The sequence below is a fragment of the Gobius niger genome (assembly GCF_951799975.1).
Source record: "Gobius niger genome assembly, chromosome: 8".
Classification (NCBI taxonomy): domain Eukaryota; kingdom Metazoa; phylum Chordata; class Actinopteri; order Gobiiformes; family Gobiidae; genus Gobius; species Gobius niger.
The window spans coordinates 18,863,417-18,884,155 of NC_136859.1; the positions used below are offsets into that span (position 1 = coordinate 18,863,417).

The 20,739-nt window shown below is 39.6% G+C and overlaps 2 protein-coding genes across 5 annotated transcripts in view; both read left to right on the plus strand.

Moving 5' to 3' along the window:
- Positions 1-486: 486 nt before the first annotated feature.
- Positions 487-7,807, plus strand: LOC306967241 (terminal nucleotidyltransferase 4A-like). Its single transcript, XM_079562183.1, has 12 exons — positions 487-1,408; positions 1,589-1,712; positions 1,923-1,969; positions 2,091-2,211; positions 2,647-2,754; positions 2,816-2,944; positions 3,219-3,432; positions 3,509-3,635; positions 3,736-3,839; positions 3,915-4,096; positions 4,178-4,318; positions 5,374-7,807. The coding sequence occupies exons 1-12, from the start codon at positions 717-719 to the stop codon at positions 5,788-5,790; spliced, it is 2,406 nt and encodes an 801-aa protein (XP_079418309.1). The 5' UTR covers positions 487-716; the 3' UTR covers positions 5,791-7,807.
- An 11,814-nt stretch (positions 7,808-19,621) lies between these two features.
- The window catches only part of adcy2a (adenylate cyclase 2a), a 30,759-nt gene continuing 29,641 nt past the window's right edge, over positions 19,622-20,739 (plus strand). Inside the window, exon 1 of one of the 4 annotated variants that reach the window (XM_079561435.1) lies at positions 19,622-20,202. In XM_079561435.1, coding sequence (XP_079417561.1) covers positions 19,687-20,202 — 516 coding nt within the window. In that variant the 5' untranslated portion in view covers positions 19,622-19,686. The remainder of the gene's footprint in view (positions 20,203-20,739) is intronic. The other 3 variants (XM_079561432.1, XM_079561433.1, XM_079561434.1) reach the window with 3 other exon arrangements.

A 20,739-nucleotide genomic window follows, 5' to 3' on the forward strand; every position in this document is an offset into this window, starting at 1 on the left:
ACATTCCAATGGCAGTTTAGACAAGTTGGGTTTCACAAGGAAATTAACCCACCAGACATCTTGAAAATTAAGAGTATGAAATATAATTCAATGGTATGAAACCATGGATTCAATATAAACTCTATGAACATTTTAATTTAGAGGTTTAAACTTTATTCCCCCAAAGTCAATACCTTTAACCAAGTTTTTTATGTTGATGTTTGTTTTATTGTAGCCTCCGTCTCATTTCTCCAGATAAACCTATGCATAATAGAGTGTATCTTTTAAGCTTTCTTTGGAGTGATATATAGATAAGCCTTTATAAGCCTGGCACTGATAAGTAACTTGGATATACCTTATGTTTTGTCCTATGATGGGAAAGATCCCTACAAATCCAGCGGTAGAGTTTACGAAATGATCGATCCAGCTGGTGCACTTCCGGTTGTTCCGAGTCACTTGTAACTTGACAAATGTGTGAGCGCTGGGGGTGTGTTCTCAGATTTAAATCCCTCGGACATGCGCAGAGCCCGATCCGTGTTTCTGGGTGCGCCATATTGGCTGGTTTACATGGGGAGTGGAGTGGAACAAGCCGTTTAAAAAACCCGAAGCAGTTTCCAGACATGGAGCACGTTAAGGGTAACAAATAACTCCGCACGCTACCATTGTTTTACCACCTTGAGTGCGACGTGTTTGATTGACTTGCCATCGTGTTGGAAGCGGTTGTCTTGTCAAGTCCAATGGATCCCAGGACCCCTTGGTTACAGCAGGAGCACAAGTGTCCTGCCAATCCCCTGTGGTTGCACATTTGGGAAAACTCTCAGGGATACGGGGCCAACTCTGGTAACGACAACCGCCTACACCATCAGTGCAACTTCGCGACGCAGGACACTCGCGACACCCCGGACTCAAATGGCGAGTATTGTAAAAATGAAGCTGCGACGTCAGGGGTAGTGTTTGGGAAACTGTCGAAGCGAGACTGTAGCGTAGAGCGGGGAAGTGTCCGAAGGAAAGGCTCGCTGTCGCCGTCCTCGTCCTCGCTGGACTCCGAGGCCGAGAGCTCGTCGCCCTCCGGCTCGAGTTTGCAGATAGACAATTTGAACGCTACTGAAGAGGCTAGTCGCTTTTTACACTACGACGAGCATGAGCTGAACGAGAAGGATCTCAGACGCCCCCCTCCGTTTTTCCACACCGTTCAGCAACACTGTCGCAGCATGCAACAATCTGCCGGCCACACCCCCACCGGCATGAAAAATCAGCATGGAAGCAAGCACCACCACCAGTCACACTCACACAGCCGCAGGAGGCACTTGAACAGGGCGAACACTTTTCACGGTATCCACCCGCTGCTGACATATGGCTGCAATGGACACTACGTCGATTCCTCCAGTAGTCTTTGGAAGACCCGGCGCTACAGTCCGGGTATCAACGGGTGAGCAGCTTTTTTGAGGGCGCTTCAGTGAGGCCCAGATGTTCAGATATTCATTTACCCTTTTGGAGTATACACGACCATTTATTTTGCAGATGACTTTGAATTTTGGGTTCATAAGGCTCTGCTGTATGTGGGTATTGCATTGTCCCCTCTGTACTAACCATTCCAGTTTGTTTGCAGTCTCCATGAAGAAATAGTTGACTTTTTCAACTTCATGTCCCCACGACCTGAAGAGGAGGCTATGAGAAGAAATGTTGTCAACAGGATAGAAAGTGTCATCAAAGATTTGTGGCCCACATCAAAGGTAAGTAGTGCAAGTGGGACTGTCTGGCAAATTTAAGTTACAGAAGTGCACTGGGCCTATAGCAATGGTCACTGTTTAAATATTTGACTTTTGTGGTAAATTCCTTTTTTCTTGGTCAAGAAGTGTGTGCACTCTAAAGTACTCTGCAGCTCCATGTGGACAATGCATGATTTATCTGATTGGTTTTACATACTGTGACTTATTTTGCAGGTGGAGATATTCGGCAGCTTTAGCACTGGACTTTATCTTCCAACAAGGTTAACTTTTATCTTGTAACATTTGCCTTTTTCATATCAAACAGAAATTGCTCCGTTTGCTGGAGATTTTGGTAATTGAATTGTTTTTTTTAATTTGTTTTTTGGTTTTGTTTTATTCTAGTGACATTGACCTTGTGGTATTTGGAAAATGGGATCACCCCCCACTACAGGAATTGGAACAAGCCCTTAAGAAACATAATGTGACTGGTCCGTACTCTATCAAGGTCCTTGACAAGGCCTCAGTAAGTTTACTGCTTTATGTGTTTGCATTTTTGATTCAAAAACTACTTATGGGGCGGCACGGTGTTTCAGTGGTTAGCACTTGTGCCTCACAGCTAGAAGGTCCCGGGTTCGATTCCCACCTGGACGTGGCCTTTCTGTGTGGAGTTTGCATGTTCTCCCTGTGTCAGCGTTGTTTTCCTCCGGGTTCTCCGGTTTCCCCTACCACTAAAAACGTGTACAATAGGCCAGCCCAGGATGAATGAGGGTGTGTTTGAGAGTGCGAGTGTGGGACAACAGATGCAAATTGGCCTAAGGCGACAATCCAGCGTGGCGTGTTTACATGCATGAGGCTCATGTATGTTCATTAACATGCACTGTCCAAACCAAATGGATAAAATATATATTTATTAAATATTGGTGTGTGTGTGCGTGTTTTTTATTTGTATTTTTTACAGGTGCCAATCATTAAGCTTACTGACCATGAAACGGAAGTTAAAGTCGACATCAGCTTTAATGTAGAGACTGCTGTAAAAGCTGCACAGTTCATCAAAAGCTATCTAAAAGTAAGTCAATAATTGTAGATGCAAAATTAAATGCAGTGTTCACATGACTCCTTTCTTTCAGAAATATCCTGTTCTTCCACCTCTCATCTTTGTCTTGAAGCAGTTTTTACTGCAGAGGGATCTAAACGAAGTATTTACTGGTGGCATAAGCTCTTACAGCCTTATACTAATGGCCATCAGCTTTCTACAGGTAATTTATTCTGATGTAAAGATTATTTAAAACTCGAATATAAATATCATCTTAAATTTGTTTACTTGGATATTTGGAATATGTAAGTATATGTATGTATTCTATCAGGGAAAGATACCTCTTTGTAGTCCTGGTCCTTTCTAAAAACATTGTGAAAGCTGCTATTCAGCAAAACTCATTATTTACAATGCCAAACATTTTGGCATTTGTACTACAGTTTTTTTTTTTTTTTTAAATCTTGATTGAAATTCACGTTGTCCTTGGCTTTTTGCAGTTACACCCTCGAATTGACACGCGGCGTTCAAATATCAATCTGGGAATCCTGCTGATTGAGTTCTTTCAGCTGTACGGTCATGACTTCAACTACATGAAGACTGGTATACGGGTGAATAATGGCGGTGCCTACTTGTGTAAGGAAGAAATGCTTAGAACCATGGGCTGTGGGAACCGGCCGTCAATGCTATGCATTGAAGACCCAGTGCAACCAGGTTAGATATCTGATATTAATCGCAATTGTTTTTTGTTTTGTTCATGTCATCTCCATGTCAATGTATTCTTTAACAGGGAATGATGTTGGTAGAAGTTCATATGGTGTCCTTCAGGTCAAGCAGGTGTTCGACTTTGCCTATATGGTGTTGACTCATGGAGTGTCTCCATTGGCACGAGCTTACCCAAACAGAGAATATGACTGGTAAGATCTAATTTGTATTTTTTTTAATTGAATGTCATCTTAATTGTTGATGGCAATGATGAACAATAAATTGTGGTTTTATTTGACATGAATTGTTTAGTACCCTGGGACGCATCATCAAGGTCAGCCCAGAGGTGTTGGCATATAGAGAGTGGACAATCAAGAGGTGGGGAGCAAAGCATTATGCAAAACAAGAGAACCATGGTATGTGCACTTCTCTAAAGCAAAATCTCACAAAAGTCATTTGAACTGATTTAAAAAGTAAAATCTCATTTGCAGTTGATATAGAAACATGTGAGCAGGACCTAGCAAGGCTCATGTTGGTTTCTATGCAAGACCAAAGGGACACCTCTTCCCCGCTTAGTGCTGACTCCACCTCACCCTCTCCAGTCTTCCTCCCGAGCCCTCATCACTCATCCTCATCGTCAGCATGCTCTTTGTCATCTTCAGGAAGTGATGCTGTAAGTAGCCTGAGTAGCATAGTCTTTTTGCAAACCAGTTTAAACATTGCAATTGACTTTCTGATATGATTGGCTCTTTAGGAATCGGATTCACCTCCAAGCAGCGCTGCCACAATCCACCCACTTCACCCACTCACCCTGGCTTCAGTTCACTCTGTTATGCAGATGGCCACAGACCTAAGGACTGCACTTCCACATGGCTTTATTTCTACTGCACCTCAGGTGAGTTTTATGTATTTTTGTTGACCTTTTATCTAACCAGAAAAGACCCATTGAGAAGTAAGTAACATTTTTAAGGTGACTGTAGGAGGTCAGCTGCACGCTTTATAATCATCACAATTACAATTAACAAGGTTAGAATTTAAAAAAACTGTAGACAAGCCATTTAGTGTTTCAACCAGGCTAAATAACTTGGAAGTAACGGCAACACAAACAGCAAATTATTTTTGTAAATTATTTATTTTGCAGGACCATGTACCATCATCTTTAACACAGTAGAGATGTTTTTAAGTCTAGCCTGGACTCGCAGGTCCCGACAAGGGTCTTCCACACAGCCATCAGTTTAACACTCGTAGAGCACTATCACAAGGGATGAGCAATTGGCTGAATAATGCAATTTTTCTGTATTCTAAGATGTTTGCGTTTGACAGCAGTCTGTTTCATACCAAGGATGAAATTAAGCTCGTCGAGTAGCCCGACTGATAGATTTTTTTTTTTGTGATCCGATACCGATATGAAGGGGGTTGACATGGCCGATAGCCCATATATAGGCCGATATTTTAAGAAAATGTATTAAAATGTTTTTCAAATGGCCTATAGTTAAATATTTATTATGGTAGTAATCGCGTCAATCATAGAAATTATATAGAATCTATCTTTTTTTCTAAGCTCTTACCAATGCAACGCTTTTGTGACTTTCAGTTCAGGAAATATCGGCTCTTCTGTCGGCCGATAGTCAATATTGTAAAATACCTTATATCGGGCCGATATTGGTCGGACCTTATTGTTTAGTGTCCAGCTCTGGGCCATGGCAACACTGTTTAGCAGCAGCTTTTTAACATAACGCATGGTCTTTACTACTCACTCGCACTGCTGTAGTTTGTAGTCTAATAATGCAATCAAAGCTACTAAACTCGGCACGAGTCTGTGCGACCAAAAGAAACGATAGGTGGCATCAGTGTGAATTTTGAAAAAGTTTGCCATGATATACAATGTGATCTTCAACACAAGTTACTTATTGTTTCAATGTGTTTTTGCTTTTGCTCCAACATTACCAGGTTCAGATGCCTCTTCCAGAAGGCTTGAACATCCCCCAAATCTCAGAGTGCCAATTCTACCATGATAATCCACCCTCCATCAGTGTTGTGCACCGCCACACGTCCCAAGCGCCTCACACGCTGTCCCCTATGCCCAGTCCCATCCATCAGCTCCAGCACCATCTCGGAGGGCAGCACGGCTTCCCTTTGAGATCCAACTCTGTTGGTTCTATTGAACCCACTACATTCAGCTTCAAGCACAACCAAGTCGGCCTCCAAGGCCCACATCAACCTCCAGGTAACTTCAGTCCAAGGCATTTTGTTCCACAAAACCACAACTCTACTCCAGTTTTTAAAAACCAGCAACAACAATGCAATAGGAACACCTGGCGGCGCAGAAAGAGGGAAAATCTCCAAACACTGAACCAGAGCAGATGAGGCTAAAGGTTAATGATGAAACCGCTGACATGTTTGTCTGATGGGTGAAGTAGGTGATGAATTCATGTCAGTAATCTGCTTGAGACAGTTCTCAAATCTTGCAACCAATTGCCCAAAAGCATCAATGCTGTATCCACTAAATAAACAGAATAAATTCTGTCTTGTCTCTGAGAAAAATGACCTCAAAATCGTACAAGTGCTCAGATCAACCTGTGGACATTCATAAGCTCTTCCTTCAACAGAGATGCACACCAGCGTAGTTTTGAGTGGAGTTGTATTAGTTCCCAAGTTTGAATTGGTGTCATTGCCATAAAATTATTCTTGAGAGCCTGATCAAGGTTATATTCAGTGCCACGTGAAATCTGCAGCATCATGTGCCATAAAATCAACAGTGTCTAACCTTATCTGCTCTCACTAACGTTATCCCTTGTTGGGTCTAAATGGAAACAAAGCTTGCTATGCTCTTGTTCCAGCTTTGACTATCAACTGGAAATGGTCTTCTGGACTGAAGTGAAGCACTAAGTTTATACCTATGCAGCAAAATGCTGACTTGTGTTTTTGGTGTAATGGCACAAAATGGACCTCGTCTCCAGTGCTTAAACTGTGATTACCTGTTTTGAATGTACCAAGTGTTATTTCTGTATGTTGATTGTTCTTGTTTTTGTTTTTGTCACTAAGGGAATTTTTTTTTTTTTTCTCTCTTCTCCACATTGGCACTATTTTTGTACTATGTTATTTGCATTTGTGCAATAACAAATTTTTAAAGTTTTATTTAATTTATTTCACTTTTTACTTTATGGGGTTTTCCCCACTATTTTTGTTTTATTTCTAGACATCAAACAGTGCAATAGACTGATTTAAGGGCCTTGAAGAAGTGACTGTATTTCAGCTTTTTGGCTGAGAAGGGAGCGGTATTACAGCATGGGTAATGTGCCAAATAGCCTCTGGTGCCATTTTACTCATGTTTTGTTTACCACTGCATTGCGATCACTTGAATTATTTTTTTTGCCTGTCCAAATATTTTGTAGCACCTCTTACAACCATTTCTTAAGTAGCTGTTGGGGTAGATTCCCTCATTGATGGTTGTAACCCTTGAGCGGTGTTTACATACAATAACAAACTGTTGGTGCTACCTATTACCAGCAAAGTGCTTGAGTTTTTGCCTTTTTCTACTTAATTCTGTTTGAGCAACAGCTTGACTGCCTCGTTTTTTAAATGACCAAACTATGCCCTTGTCCAGTTTATGTCCTCACTGCCAATAGCCAATAGCATTTCATTTTTACACTTTTTTTCAGGTGTGAACCTCTGAGGTTGACCCTATTGCTTTAGCATCATGTCGCCTTGAAATTCACTTAACGCAGACGCTTGAAGGGTCAATATATACAACCCACCAAAAGTTTGGGGTCACTTCAAATGTCCTTATTTTTGAAAGAAAAGCACCGCTTATTTCAATGAGGATAACATTACATTGTTAATGTTGTGAATGGCTATTGTAGCTGGAAACGGGTGAATTTTAATGAAATGCCTACATAGGTTTGCAGAGGCGCATTTCCAGAAACATCGCTCCAGTGTTCTAATGGTACATTGTGCTAGCTAATCGTGTTGAAGGGTAATTGATGATTAGAAAACCCTCATGCAATTATGCTAGCATTGCTGAAAGCTGTTGTGCTGATTAGAGAAGCTATTGAACTGGCCTGTGTGACCCCAAACTTTGGAACGGTTGTGTGATTTTGGTCCCTCCTAGTATTTAAAGTATTTCTGAGACACGGTTCCAAAGCTGCACAGTTTGCACAGCAATCCATAAAGAACTTGAGCTTGAGACACTAAAAGTGAATTCTGGCAAAGATGGTAAAGTATTGGTCTTTATCAAAGGACTGACTTGTGGCCTGCATTTCAAAGTCTGTGGTCATGACTTGATACCATCAGCATTATCCATTTTCAGTGCAGCTTTTTAACTCCTAGAGGATAATTGCTTTTTGCCAAGAACCAAATCCCTTGCTCATATATATATATATACATATATATATATATATATGTAATTATAATGGGTTGTAATGTGTAAATTACTTGATATAGATGTGTACCTTGTTTTTTTATGTAAAAGTTTTCTATTTTTTTAATAAAACTTTTAAAAACTAATCTTCAGTGTTTGAGTAGCTTTCTAAACCAGTGCTTTAGAATGTGTTTTTTGTTTCATTTTATTTCAAGCACACAATGAAAAAGTACAGCTACAACATAAGACAATAATCCAAAGAACCCTGATAGTCAAAATTCACCGCTGCTCGAAAAGGAGTGGGATGAAGTTTAACACTTAATTCCCATTTCCCACCCCTCTTCCAAAGTCTTAATACAATGGCTTACTTACTTTTTGTTTGTATCCACTTTCTGACAAAATACAAGCACATATATTTTCATACATTTAAACGATATGTTGGCAATACAATTTCCGGCTAAACCCACTCATTTTCCTTCATTTTTATAAAGTTCAAAAATCAATCTTTTTCTGAATTGTTATATTTTGACATTCCTTGAGCTGCTCATTTAAGCTGTTTTCAACACAAAAACATTTCTTCCTCTACTGTGTGCCATCAGTAGTACGAAATTTAGTTTTCCTCCCAACATATACCCTCCTTCCCTTCTGCGTAAATAACTTTTGCACACTTTGAGAGAAATAATTGCACTTTGTCCTATATGGAATCTGTACAGTCTGAAAATCCACCAGATCTTTAAATTTGTTTTACTTCTTGAAACCTTCTCCTAACTAATGTGAGATTTCCAGTTGACTTTATTATCAATAGGCCTATGACTCCTACAAATGTTATGTCAAATCTTTCAATATTCACTCCAAGCTTAATTCAAATTTGCAAATGCTTTCGACCATTATCAAACATCAATTTTCTTTAAAATTGTTATATCAAACCATAATTTCATCAGAAAGAAGATCACTGCCTGAACAAATAATATTGGTGTCATCAGCAAACAATAATTTCGATACTTCTGACCCTCTGGCATACGTCTTTTAGCGTGCAATTCCATATGTTCTTTATAGGTGGCACTGCTGTATCATTTTAACACTTGAATTGTACCTCAGGAAAAAGAGGAACCACTGTCCCAGTCAAATTGAAACTTACCCTGTTCAATCATCTGATCAGTCATCTGAAGATTCCCAACTGTACATACGGCTTATCGCTTTGTTTCAATTATGAACCGAAAAAGTGTGTCCTTGCTCGGTCGGACCTGTTAAGCCTTTCCTGCTCAAATTGCTGACTCGAGAAAGTCTCAAGGAAATTAGATTCCGCTTCAATGGCATCACACTTTATTGAACGTGACCTGTCTTCACCGACCGATGATTCAGGAAACTTTTTGGCAATGGTGAATATTATTTATTTATTTATTTATATATTTTAAAGATCAATGGTAAATCTTCATCCCCACCTGAACCGAGCACATTTTCTCTAGTTTGCTATTACCCAAATTTCAAGATGTCTTGAAAATAAGCGTCTAAACAGTGACAAAAAAAAGACGAAAACGAAGATTAAAATGCAACAAAAACGGCCACAAAAGAGCAACAAAAATGTGACCAAAAAATGCTGCGAAAGAGCAACAAAAAAGTACCAAAAAACCGATGAAAATGTGACAGAAAAGTCACAAAAATAGCAATGGGAATAAAGGTAATCACGTGAGGGCAAATATCAGTTGAGGTCAGTTTTGTAGGTCTTAGCTTTCAAATAAGCTTTTAGATAAGTAAAACTGAAATGGAGAAAACGCACTTGGTTAATGTGGGCGACTGGGGATTAAGTTTCATAGAAGTAGCATTTCACCTGCTTTAGAATGGGCGGGGGTCGACATATAATAAAGCCCACAGTTGCAGTGACAAGCACCAACTTCCTACAGCAAAAGGAGGAAACACATGGAGGAATAAAAGCTTTTACAAAATAGGGGTGACCAAAAGCAAGTCCTCTACAATTAATTTAAGAATTACCTTGGACACTAAATTGTAAAAAAAAAAATGGACAATTTTTCCTGTGCTATTTTGCTGGCCCTACTTTAAAGCATGCTTGTTCCCTTGAGGTTTTCTTCCATTAAATTTTTAAATGATTTCTTCAAAATAGGCAAACATGTGATCAAAGCCTCAGCTACCCATTCATCCAACTCATTTTTCTGCTTTCGAGTTTTTGCTAATATTATATGCTATAGCTCTGAAACCAAACCACACTGCATTGCCGTCGCCACATTTCCCACTGATTTTGTTGTTTTTATTAGTAGCCTTTTCACAAAATACTCAAGAGGTAATGAGAAGAACGGCAATGTGTCACTGCTCTTTTTAGCTTGAAATATAGGGCTGTGTCTCTTTTCAAATACTGCTCTGCTTTTCTTTTTTTTCTTTTTTTTTTCCAGAATTGTGTAGCCTAATTGTTTACTACTTATCTACTGGACAGTCGCTCTACTAGACGTCTATCATGTGACTCTATTACAGCACGGTGAGTCATTTCCATTCATTTCTCTTGGAGTTAAGAGGTCTCTGCTGCTTAAGGATTTTGTTTTCCATCCATCCCGATAGTCTGCACTGAAATAGAATGTACGAAAAAACAAATAATGGTCCCTCTTCAGCTCTGCATCTTTAGGACACAAAGATGCAGTAAATGAAAAGGACACAAGTCACATGACACACAATGCTTTCTATTTTCCATTAAAAGTTCTATTGAGGACATTATCTCATGAAGATCACCTGAATATCGTATGAAAAATATGTTCACTGAATTCACATTATGATGAATATTTTATCTAATAAAAGTGTTACAGGTCCAATGTTTCATTACTACTGCTACTTCTACTACTACTACTACTATTAACCCTGTCACCTTACATTTAGACCTTGTTCTAGCCTGGTTAGACCACTCCTGCTTTCTTTTCAAATGCAGAAATCTAATTGTGCTCTCAGCAAGTATTTTCCACTGTTCAATTAGAATACAGTCCATGTTTATTTGTAGTGTGCATCTCAAATACAGAGAAACATGCTCTTTCAGTCTTTGAACAAGCACTAATCGTCCAGGACCAGGGCTAACTTTATCATTCTTTCACTGCCTCGTCTAACGCCTGCTGATGTACCAAAGATTTTGAGACCTCTGTGCGATTTTATTCATTCTTTTTCACTTATGTAAGACGCCATGTTTGTTTTGATGCAAGCAGGCCATGCCATGCCTTGACAAAGACCTAAGGGTCAAAACGCGTCGGCGTTTGAAGAAAACTACCAAAAGCAGACGTGCCTTGGAAGCTATTTTCAACATTTAAGCCATGCTCCTATTGGTTAATCTGCCTTGTGACTAGATTAAACAAGATCCCAAATTAGTCTTTGTTCAGAGGAAAAGGCAAGTCTTGCAGGGTCAGCTAATAATTTCTTTAAGGAGTAGGTTAAATATGATGTACTGTATATAGTGATGGTTTGTGCATTCATGTGACCCTTTTCATTTGTCTAGGTTTGGGATTGACATAGATTCCTCTTGCTAGTACCTCTTTGCTTTATACAAGGTTTGTGAGAAATTCTTGCACTATTAATTTGCAACTAAATGCAATATTCATGTGAAAATGCTAGTTTTCTTATTAAAGCCAACAGCAAAGAAAAATAATTCATGATGTGTCTACACAGGCAGATGTAAACAAGTAATCACCACTTCTGCTCATTCATTTTTAAGAGATGCTTCTTCTGTAAAAACATTGTTGAGGGATATATTTTCAAACCACATGCATTTAACTTGGGCAACTTTTGTAGAAAATAGAGAAATATGGTTTCAAATCAAAATCACTTAATCTGTCGGGAACTAATTTGCAGACAAAGTGCTATAGTGAAAGATAGTCTTAAAGATTGGGTTACATGGAGGACAAATCGTTTGTGCGGGGAAAAAAGAAAAGAAAGAGAAAATCAAAGTGGATCTGATTTCTGCCAACCAAATATAAATGTGTCACATGACTCAAAATACTGCCCTTACATCTCAGTGAGTGTGTTACATGGGGAGTACCACAAATGAAAAATGGTTGCAGAATGACTAAAAACAATAGACAATATTGTCATATTAATCAGAAGCCTGTGTTTTAATCTAAATGTCACCCCGGTGTGAAAAGGGGTTTTAAGGCAATGTATTTCAGTTTGAAAAGTGGGTTGAATATTGCCCACAGTGTCTGGACATAAGGGAGTGTGACACGCAATTTGACTGTTGGATGATTAATTTTCCATACAGAGATTCAGATCTTCCTCAAGTGTTCCAGAAAATTACTTTTTGTGACAACCCAGTGTGGTTTATAATTGCTTAATTGTGTGTGCTCAGATTGCAGTGAGGCGACAGATTAAAGATAAAGTAAACATGTGGAGAATCTCATCAGGCTGACAAGTCAGGCCATAAAAGATGACTGCTCTGTTAATGTTTAATGGATATTACATAACTAAGAGCAATTTAAAAAACATATTGCTTGAGTGTGATATATATAATATATTAAGTCCTTCATTAAAGAGGCGCCAAGTTTTACTTTTGTCTCCAAAAAGTAAAAAAACAGATGTTTTTTTCATGTTGTGGGAAGGTAATGTTACTTAGTATAGTATAATACATCTCAAAGTAAAATACCGATGGATGGATGAGTGATGGTAGCATTTATCAGAAGCGTTCCAAATACAGACAAGTGGTGGTGAACGAGGATGCAAGATCAAGATGACTGAATTATAATTCCATAATAATAATATTTGATGCAAAAAACAAATTGAGGTAAACTTTTTGTTACATACACTGGATATGTGAAGGGAATCTCAGCTCATGTCCAGTATGTAGTATATGTTAGCGTAAAGATGACTGTCCAGATGGTACTTCTAACACCTTCACCTGCTCCCTGTTTAGCCCTCAGCAGACTCCTCCATAATGCGGCCTGAGCCTGATGCTGTGTCGTGTTCTCGAACATCTGTGGCCCTTTAGTGACGACAAGGCTCTAATTGCAGTCCCTATTCATTATCACATTCTGCATCACATGTGAACCAGTCAGCTGTGCACGGTATTTTGGGAGGTGTCAAAAGTCTGTCAGCACTCTGTCACACTCCTGTTGTCTTCGCAACTTCACATTTGGAAGCATAGGTTTATATATATCCCGTGAGGATGATCAGGCCACATGTTAATGTGCTGTAACAATTACACATAAAAGGTAACTGTAAAATGTAAATATTGTGTTAATTATCTAAGAACATTTACCATTCATCGACATTTAGCCTAACTGAGAGGAATTGTTGAAAAATCAATAATTTATGATCTTGATATACAAGCAGTTCCCAAACTTTTCAAGTTGTGACCCCAAAATAACAAGAACAACTGTGGACCCCCACAGTTAAATGTAATTAGTTGCTTGGCTTTTTTTGCATGCACCCCCGTGTCTGCATAGATTTTCTCTGGGCACTCGGCGTGGCCCTGCTTCTGTACCTATGTCAATAACATTAACTCCATGTATTGTGTCAAATTTAGAACAAAAATGTAGCGTGCAGCAACCTCGTCCAACAAGAGGTTTTTCATTTGTGAAATGTGTTTGCGTGTCAGTTTTGAGAATTGTGTTAGAGCAGTGTCCTAATTCTGCCTATGTTCATGTTCTGAATCATGTTTGCTATGAGTGAAAATTAGCTAAAAAAAATGTGTGCAAACCATGAACTGTGATTAAGGCTTTAACCTGTCATGTTTTTGAGAAATGTGTGCAGCCAGTTGGCGACTGTGCCGTTAATGGAATATAGTGTTTTATCAATCGAGAGAAACTGTAACATTACAGTAAAGACGTTTCTAACCAAATTCACTGACAATAAGGCAGTATAATTTTACCATGTACTCTTACAACGCATATTCAGATCTTTCTGTGACAACAACATTATTACACTGGATTCCACAACCAACAATCCAACAATACTTGTCCTCACTGCTGGATAAATCTCAAATATGAAAGTATGCACATTAACGATCACAGTAGTTATATGGCAACACTAGGGTGGGCCTGTGTGCAATTCTTCTTGTTGGCATTTTCATTAAGAATTACTAATTTAGCAAGCCTTTTCCGCTGCATTTACAAAATACAGATGAATATTTATTTAATTTTACCACATTGATGAATTGCACTGCCACTGTTATACTGGGGAAGTGTTCTTTCTTCAGAGCTAAACATAGACCATTGTGCCAAGATTAGTATTATGATGGATTGTGTTTAGAAATACTGTATAAAGATCTCACCTAAATAAATGCTCGTCCCCTGGTGCTGTAGACTTGCCGATCGTTTTCTATAGGTGCACGGTCACTGAGCCGAGCTCCACTGTATTGTAGAAATCAGCTGAATTATTTTATTTCTAAACAAATACATATGGATTTTCCCAACATTAACATATGACTAAAAAGGATGCTTTGAATAATGCTCTGCTTTAATTAAAATGGTATCCTTTCCTCTCCAGTATCACTTAACTTAAAACCTTTTTATTAAAAAGTCCAAACTTCAAACCACTTACTGTTGCTATTCACAGGATTAGCTGTAGAATAGAAGCTTTGATTAAAAAGCCCTAAGCCAATAATTGCAATCTGCTGTTGGTTCAGTCATGATTTGGTTTAAATTCAATCTTTGGCACTGCCCTGAGGGTCGGGTCCCTTGAACAAATAATTGATTCAGTGGTTTACAGTGGCTTTACTTTACCTGCTATAGATTGATTGAGCAGTCTTCTGGCCATTGGCCAAAGGGAAGAGGGGACTGTGCTGTTGAAAGGCCTTTGGTGCAGAAGGCTGAGGCTCCTAATCCTGTTGTGTCCATGAATGCTCATCCAGTCAGGTAATGCAACATGTTTCAGCATAGAAGCTATTTTGTTTAGAAAAATGAACATGCAGCAGTTTGGAATTGGTTTTGTTGTTCAGATGTGCTATATATACTGTAGATTAGATTGGATTTCTGCTTTCACTAATTTTCACCTCAGCCTAACCCATGAACATGTTTAATTTCTCTGTTGATGCAAGATAAAGCTGGAACCATTCACTACTGAAGCAGCATGAGAGCAGGTGGCTGGTGTTTAATAAAGCATGTTTCGTCCACTGTATAGTCTTTTAGCCTTGGGTCAAAGATGGAAAAGGGACCCGTGGTATGGCATTGGCCCATTCCCCGCACTGGGACAGCCTTTAAAGCTTTTGTTTAACAGTGCTTGTCTGAACAACATTCTCATACTTGACTAGCCTTCAATGGGGGGAACGTGGCATGGAAAATAGCAGCTTTGCTTAAATGGACAAATGTTCTTATGTGAGTGAATCTGCTTATGCTTTGTGGAGGTTGCAGTGCTCTTTCCATTCTTTTTCATACCCATAATAAATATTATTAATTTAATAAACAATCTTTGTATTGATATACAGTTATCTGGTTGCTTTGTGCACATTTGTTTGAGCTTGAACCATTATGCACATCTGCCTACTTATTATGCATTTTTCTTATTTTGGTTAGTCCCTCTGGTATAGCATGGATGGAAATGTCCCCTTTTGTCATTTAGACTAAGAATACTACAAGTCAAGCATTATAATTGTTGTTACGTACTAGCTGGTGAAGTAACAGCCTATTTCTGTAGCCTATAAGCAATCATATTTTTAAAGAAAACTAAATGTAATCAATTTATTTGGAAAACCCAACACTTTTTTTGCAATGGTTCACAGTGATAGTGGGTCAAACGCAACAAACTGTGAGGCGTGAAAGGTAATAACATTTCTACTGTCACATTGTATCACTGGTGCCAGAAATGGTTGTGGAGAAAACAGTGAATATCACACAGCCATTTGGTCTAGGGTCATTGCACTGTCATTGCTGCAAGAGTTTTCCAAAGCCTCGCTTGCACATAAGCCTGAGCCTTGAGGATTTTGTCTCACAAAATGGATTGTGGTATGAAATCACCAAGTGGAAAGGGTTGGAAGGGCAGGGAATCTAAAAATATTACCTGCATAGTTTTGATTCTTGTTATGCTCTTGTTTTTGTTTAATTATTATAAATAAACCCATTTTGAAATGATTTGCGGGCATGATGATCAGATGATATCTGCAGCTCCTTTTACAATGCATCATTAGCTGGTGTGACACAGAGACACAGGCATAAATTGTCACCCATTAATTTTTCATCCATTTTTCTTCTTTCCTTTGGGCTTACATAAGTGCATTGTGTGCTTTACAAGTTGTTGTGAAAATTCTCCTCTAGAGTGCATTCTAGATAACTAAATATGCAATAAATAAATAAATCATGACCATATAAATAGTACATTTCCTTCTTTATAAAAATGAGGGAGACTGTTGATGATAAATAACCAATTATTACATTGGTCTCAATCAAGTACAGTGGCCCATTCACACACACGTATTTGTTTCCACTTCCATCTCTGTTTATTGTCCTATTCTATCTTGATTGATTAAAGCCTTTGTTTGTATTTCAGTATAATGAATGATAGACTTTCTTAATCAAACGCTACTATTGAAATTGCCATTGGGACTAATCACGTAGCGGAGAATAGTGGGTAAATTGCGTGGCTGATTGAGCCTTACAGGTAAATTTAAGACTACATGGTGGATCAGTTACACAGAGAAACGTGCTTCTAACTTTATGGACTGTGAAGGAAGAGTTTTCCCCCATTGATGCAGTAGCGCGACTGTGAATAATTGAAGTCATTTTCAAAAGAGAGCAGTGTGACAATGATGCCGGTAGAATAGGCTTTCTTTGATTCACTCTTTTACACTGGATGGAAACTTAGTTCTAATGTGTCTTTTCTATACTCAGTATTTTGCCAACTGATACTGAATTACAATGACCTTACAGGATAACATAAGCAAGTGCACATATGGCAGCACAACTCAAGTTTGAGCTTTTGTCAGTATGCCCAATTAAATAATATGTTGTCTAAATGTTAATAACATGGAAATGTATACCACGCCAGACAGACACAGAAGGGTTAACGGTGAAAACTATGTAAGGGCTCAGTATTCAAGTCTGTCTCGGGATCTAGGTTATGCCAGACTGGAATTGTGAGAAGCCGAAAGTATGTTTTCAGTATTAAGTAAAGAATGAAAATATATGATGCTCAAAATATCTGCTTTTTTTTTTCTGAAGTAGGAGTAGTAGCTTTAGTAATATGGTTTGAGGATGACTCACCAGCAGCCGTGCAGTATCAGTGGTAACACAATGCAGACCGCCTCTGTCATTAGCATTCCATTTATTAGACAAGGTTATGGCTGAGTTGTGGAAGCTTCGAGGAAGGATGTGTGTGTAACGTTGATGCTATTTAAGTCTGCTCACTAATGGATGATTGACACCAAAAGTGACCACCATGAAAAAATATATGTTTTAATAGCGCTGTTGAAGAATTATTAAATGTATATTCATATATTGCAACTAAATGTGTGTTTGGTCTCTGTATAATTACTGTAATCTGTATCTATGTATCTGTTTAATCTGTCAGTGACCTGAAATGATCCACTGAAACTTGTGCCCCTCTTTAAGTCATTGAAAACAGGCTTGTCATTCTCATCTCCACATGCTTGTTTTGACCATAGACATATAAGATAAGGTAAGATAAGATAAGATAAGATAAGATAAGATAAGATAAGATAAGATAAGATAAGATAAGATAAGATAAGATAAGATAAGATAAGATAAGATATTACTACTATTGCATTAATAGACCGTCATCACTCACTCCTCCCCATTTGACAAAATAACTAAGTTCAAGGGGGAAATCATGGTGGATTTACAGACTCCCCCCTCCCGAGCTCTGACGAAGCATGTTCCTATAAAGAGCATAAGGCCGGGATCTTCACTGTAGACTCGGCCCTTACGTGACGTGTAGTTTGTGCAGCTCCAATGCAAGTCCGGCCCTCATTAGTACGAGATTTCAAAACTCTTTCTCACGAAAACCAGCCTGGTTTCTTTAATTGTAGCTAACCCAGCGTTATCACTGGAGGAATATCCAGCTGTAGAAAATGTAAGAAAATTAGAAATCAAGCTTTAAAGTTGTTTCTAAAGTGCAATGCTTTCCAATGGGAGACTAGTGGGTAAAAACTTGAGGTACTACAGCAATAGTGGAGCAATGGCGGCCTCTAGAATCGTCGTCACAAAGCAGAGCAGCCAGTGGCCATTGGTCTTGACACATGCAACATCCTATTTTTCTCCTTTCTGCTACTCTTGTTTTAGAACAAAAAAATTACATATTTCATCTTCTTCATGACACCTGACTCCATTCCACTTTGAGCTGAACTAATGATGCCCGTTCCAAATCATTCACTTTTATTGACATGTGCTTATTATGACTGACTCGTGACAATGCATTTGGAACTGTTTTGTAGTAATGAAGCCACTTTGTGCGTTTGGCTCCTGAAGAACTCCAAATGCTTTCATAGGAGCTGACAAGTCTATAATGGGACACCTAGGACAAAAAAGGCAGGCATTATTAAATCCACAATGAACAGACACAATGAACATGTCAGCACTTTATAAAGACGAATAGCTGGTATACTGTAAATCTTTAGCTGAACAGAGGACGTCGGCACGGAGCGGAAATGTGTGAGTAAAATTGCGGGGCTTGGTGGCAGAAGTAGGTCGTGATTGTGCCAGAGTAAAAAAAAAAAGAAAAAAAAAGAGAGCGGTGGGTGGGGTGGAGTGGGGAGGGTTTGACGTGGAGATGAAAGAGACCGCTGGGCTTAGGGAGTGAGGAAGCAGAGATCAGAAGAACCAGGTAAGACACTGGGTAACACAGGGGGAAAAAAGTGCCACACTTCTATAGAGAGGAAAGTTTGGGTTTTGCACCGTTTGCTTTAATCCAACATGTGACCTGGAGGAGCACGACACATGAATGAAACTGAAGCCAAATGAATAAAAGAAGAGTGTGATTCAGAGGACAGAGCGAGACAGAGAGAAAAAGCAATCTTAACCATTACATTTTATCACTCCAGAATACTATAGTTCTGTTGTTTTCAGAATTCCATGTTGGGTTATTAATTAAAATGGAGTGGATGGTTCTGTGATAAGAACAAAGTCAATGGCAGATTGTGGAAATGGTGTAGAATGGCGTAAGATAACAGATAATTGAACGTCTTTGCGCTAGTTTGCTGGAGGCATTTGGACAGCCGATCTCCTGGTGACTTACTAGATATTCTCAAAAACACATTTTACAGAGCCAGCAAGGTCTGAAGTCTGTTTGATCACATTTGCTATAATGGGGAAGTATAAAAAGATTTTGAAGGAAAATGTCTAAGAAATTGCAATGACCTCTCGAACAATATTGAGGTGAATCTAGCTGACTTTCATTTGTATGGTTATTACCTACCATCTATTAATATCAGTTGGGGTGTGTACAACCATGGTGCACAGAGAAATCTACTTTCGGGTCCATTTGCTGTCTACTTCTGAGGTAATCAAACGATGATATTAAATTATCACCAGAGGGTCATGTTACTACAGCCTAGAATAGAAGAGATAGCCTGCCTTTAGACAAATTAATATGACATAGCTCAGGAAAGCACGCTACATTTCAGTCTTGAATATAATAGACCTCACTGTGTTAGAAGCCTCTCAGACCTCATTAAATGCTTTGCTGTATTTACAGAGCCAAAAGACGAGGTGATGGAATATAGACAGGGAGACCAGTGGAACAACAAGCACGGTCTGATTAAATTTATTCATATATATATTTCTTTGAGTTCTTTGAATAAATTATATTTCTTGCCTCTCCATATGGCTCCCTTACTGCTTTGCCCTCGCTCTCCGCCCCTCCCTCATCACTCCCTCCCACTATTCCTCTTCCCTGCACACTGAAGAGCACTCAGTCTGCGCACTCCCCTCATTTCTCTGTTGCTCCAACATGTTGGCTGGAGGAGAGTGGGGAGGATGCTGCGCTCTACTCTCGCCGCGTTCCTGTCCCCCCTCTGGCCGGCGCACGCTGTCTCAGACTCCGACTCGGCACCGTCCGCCACTTTCAGTTGCCTGCACTTGAAGGACTTGAGAGAAGAAGCCCCGGGGGAGAAGGCGGGGAGCAGGACTTTCCGGGGCAGGCTCCCTAAGAGTCGCAGGGATTCTTCTGTAGTGGAAAGTGGACACACTCCTGGCTCCGCTGGGTGTCCTGTCTCCACCACCACCACCACCTCCTCCTCCTCTCCCCCAAGATCCATGTGGCAGGAAGCAATAAGAAGAAAGCGGTACTTCTTGGACCCAGCCGGGGCGTCCGGAGTATGGGACAAGACGGGAGTGAATGGACAAGGAAGGGACGTGAGGAATAAGTCCCATGACTGGCTTTATGATTCGTACTACTGTATGAGCCAGCAGCATCCTCTGATTGTCTTTCTGCTGCTCATAGTGATGGGTGCCTGTCTGGCTTTACTGACTGTGTTCTTCGCTTCAGGACTGGTAAGACCACACGGATATGTTTTGTACTTTCCAAATAAGGGACAGATCTAGAACTAATGAGAAAGCAGGGGTAGCAGGGTCAAGGGAGCTGTCATGCTAATAAACTCAATGTGCGCCCCGATCTCATGTTTATACAGTATATATATATACACTTATATTCCACAAGCTGTCTGACTGGAATCGAGCTGAGCCAATTACAATACATGCCAGAATCTTTCCCCAGTGCATGCACAGACACACACCCGTGGAGCACCTAAATGCACGTGCATGAGCCCCCTCTCAGCATGTGGTCCTCATCGCAGCACTAATGTGAAGAGAAAGGTGAGATAAAAGTGAGGGGGGATACCGGGCTTAGTTATTTCTGATCTCACGCTCGGTTGGTCTACAGAAGAGAGAGCTGTTTTGCCTCTGTCACTATTTTGACAGGGTTATCTGCCGGGAAATCCAGAGGAATTAAATAAAGAGCAGCAGTTTTTTTTGTACCGGGGCTAAAAATAGAATCATCTATATTTTCCGAGGATATATTTATGAACTACT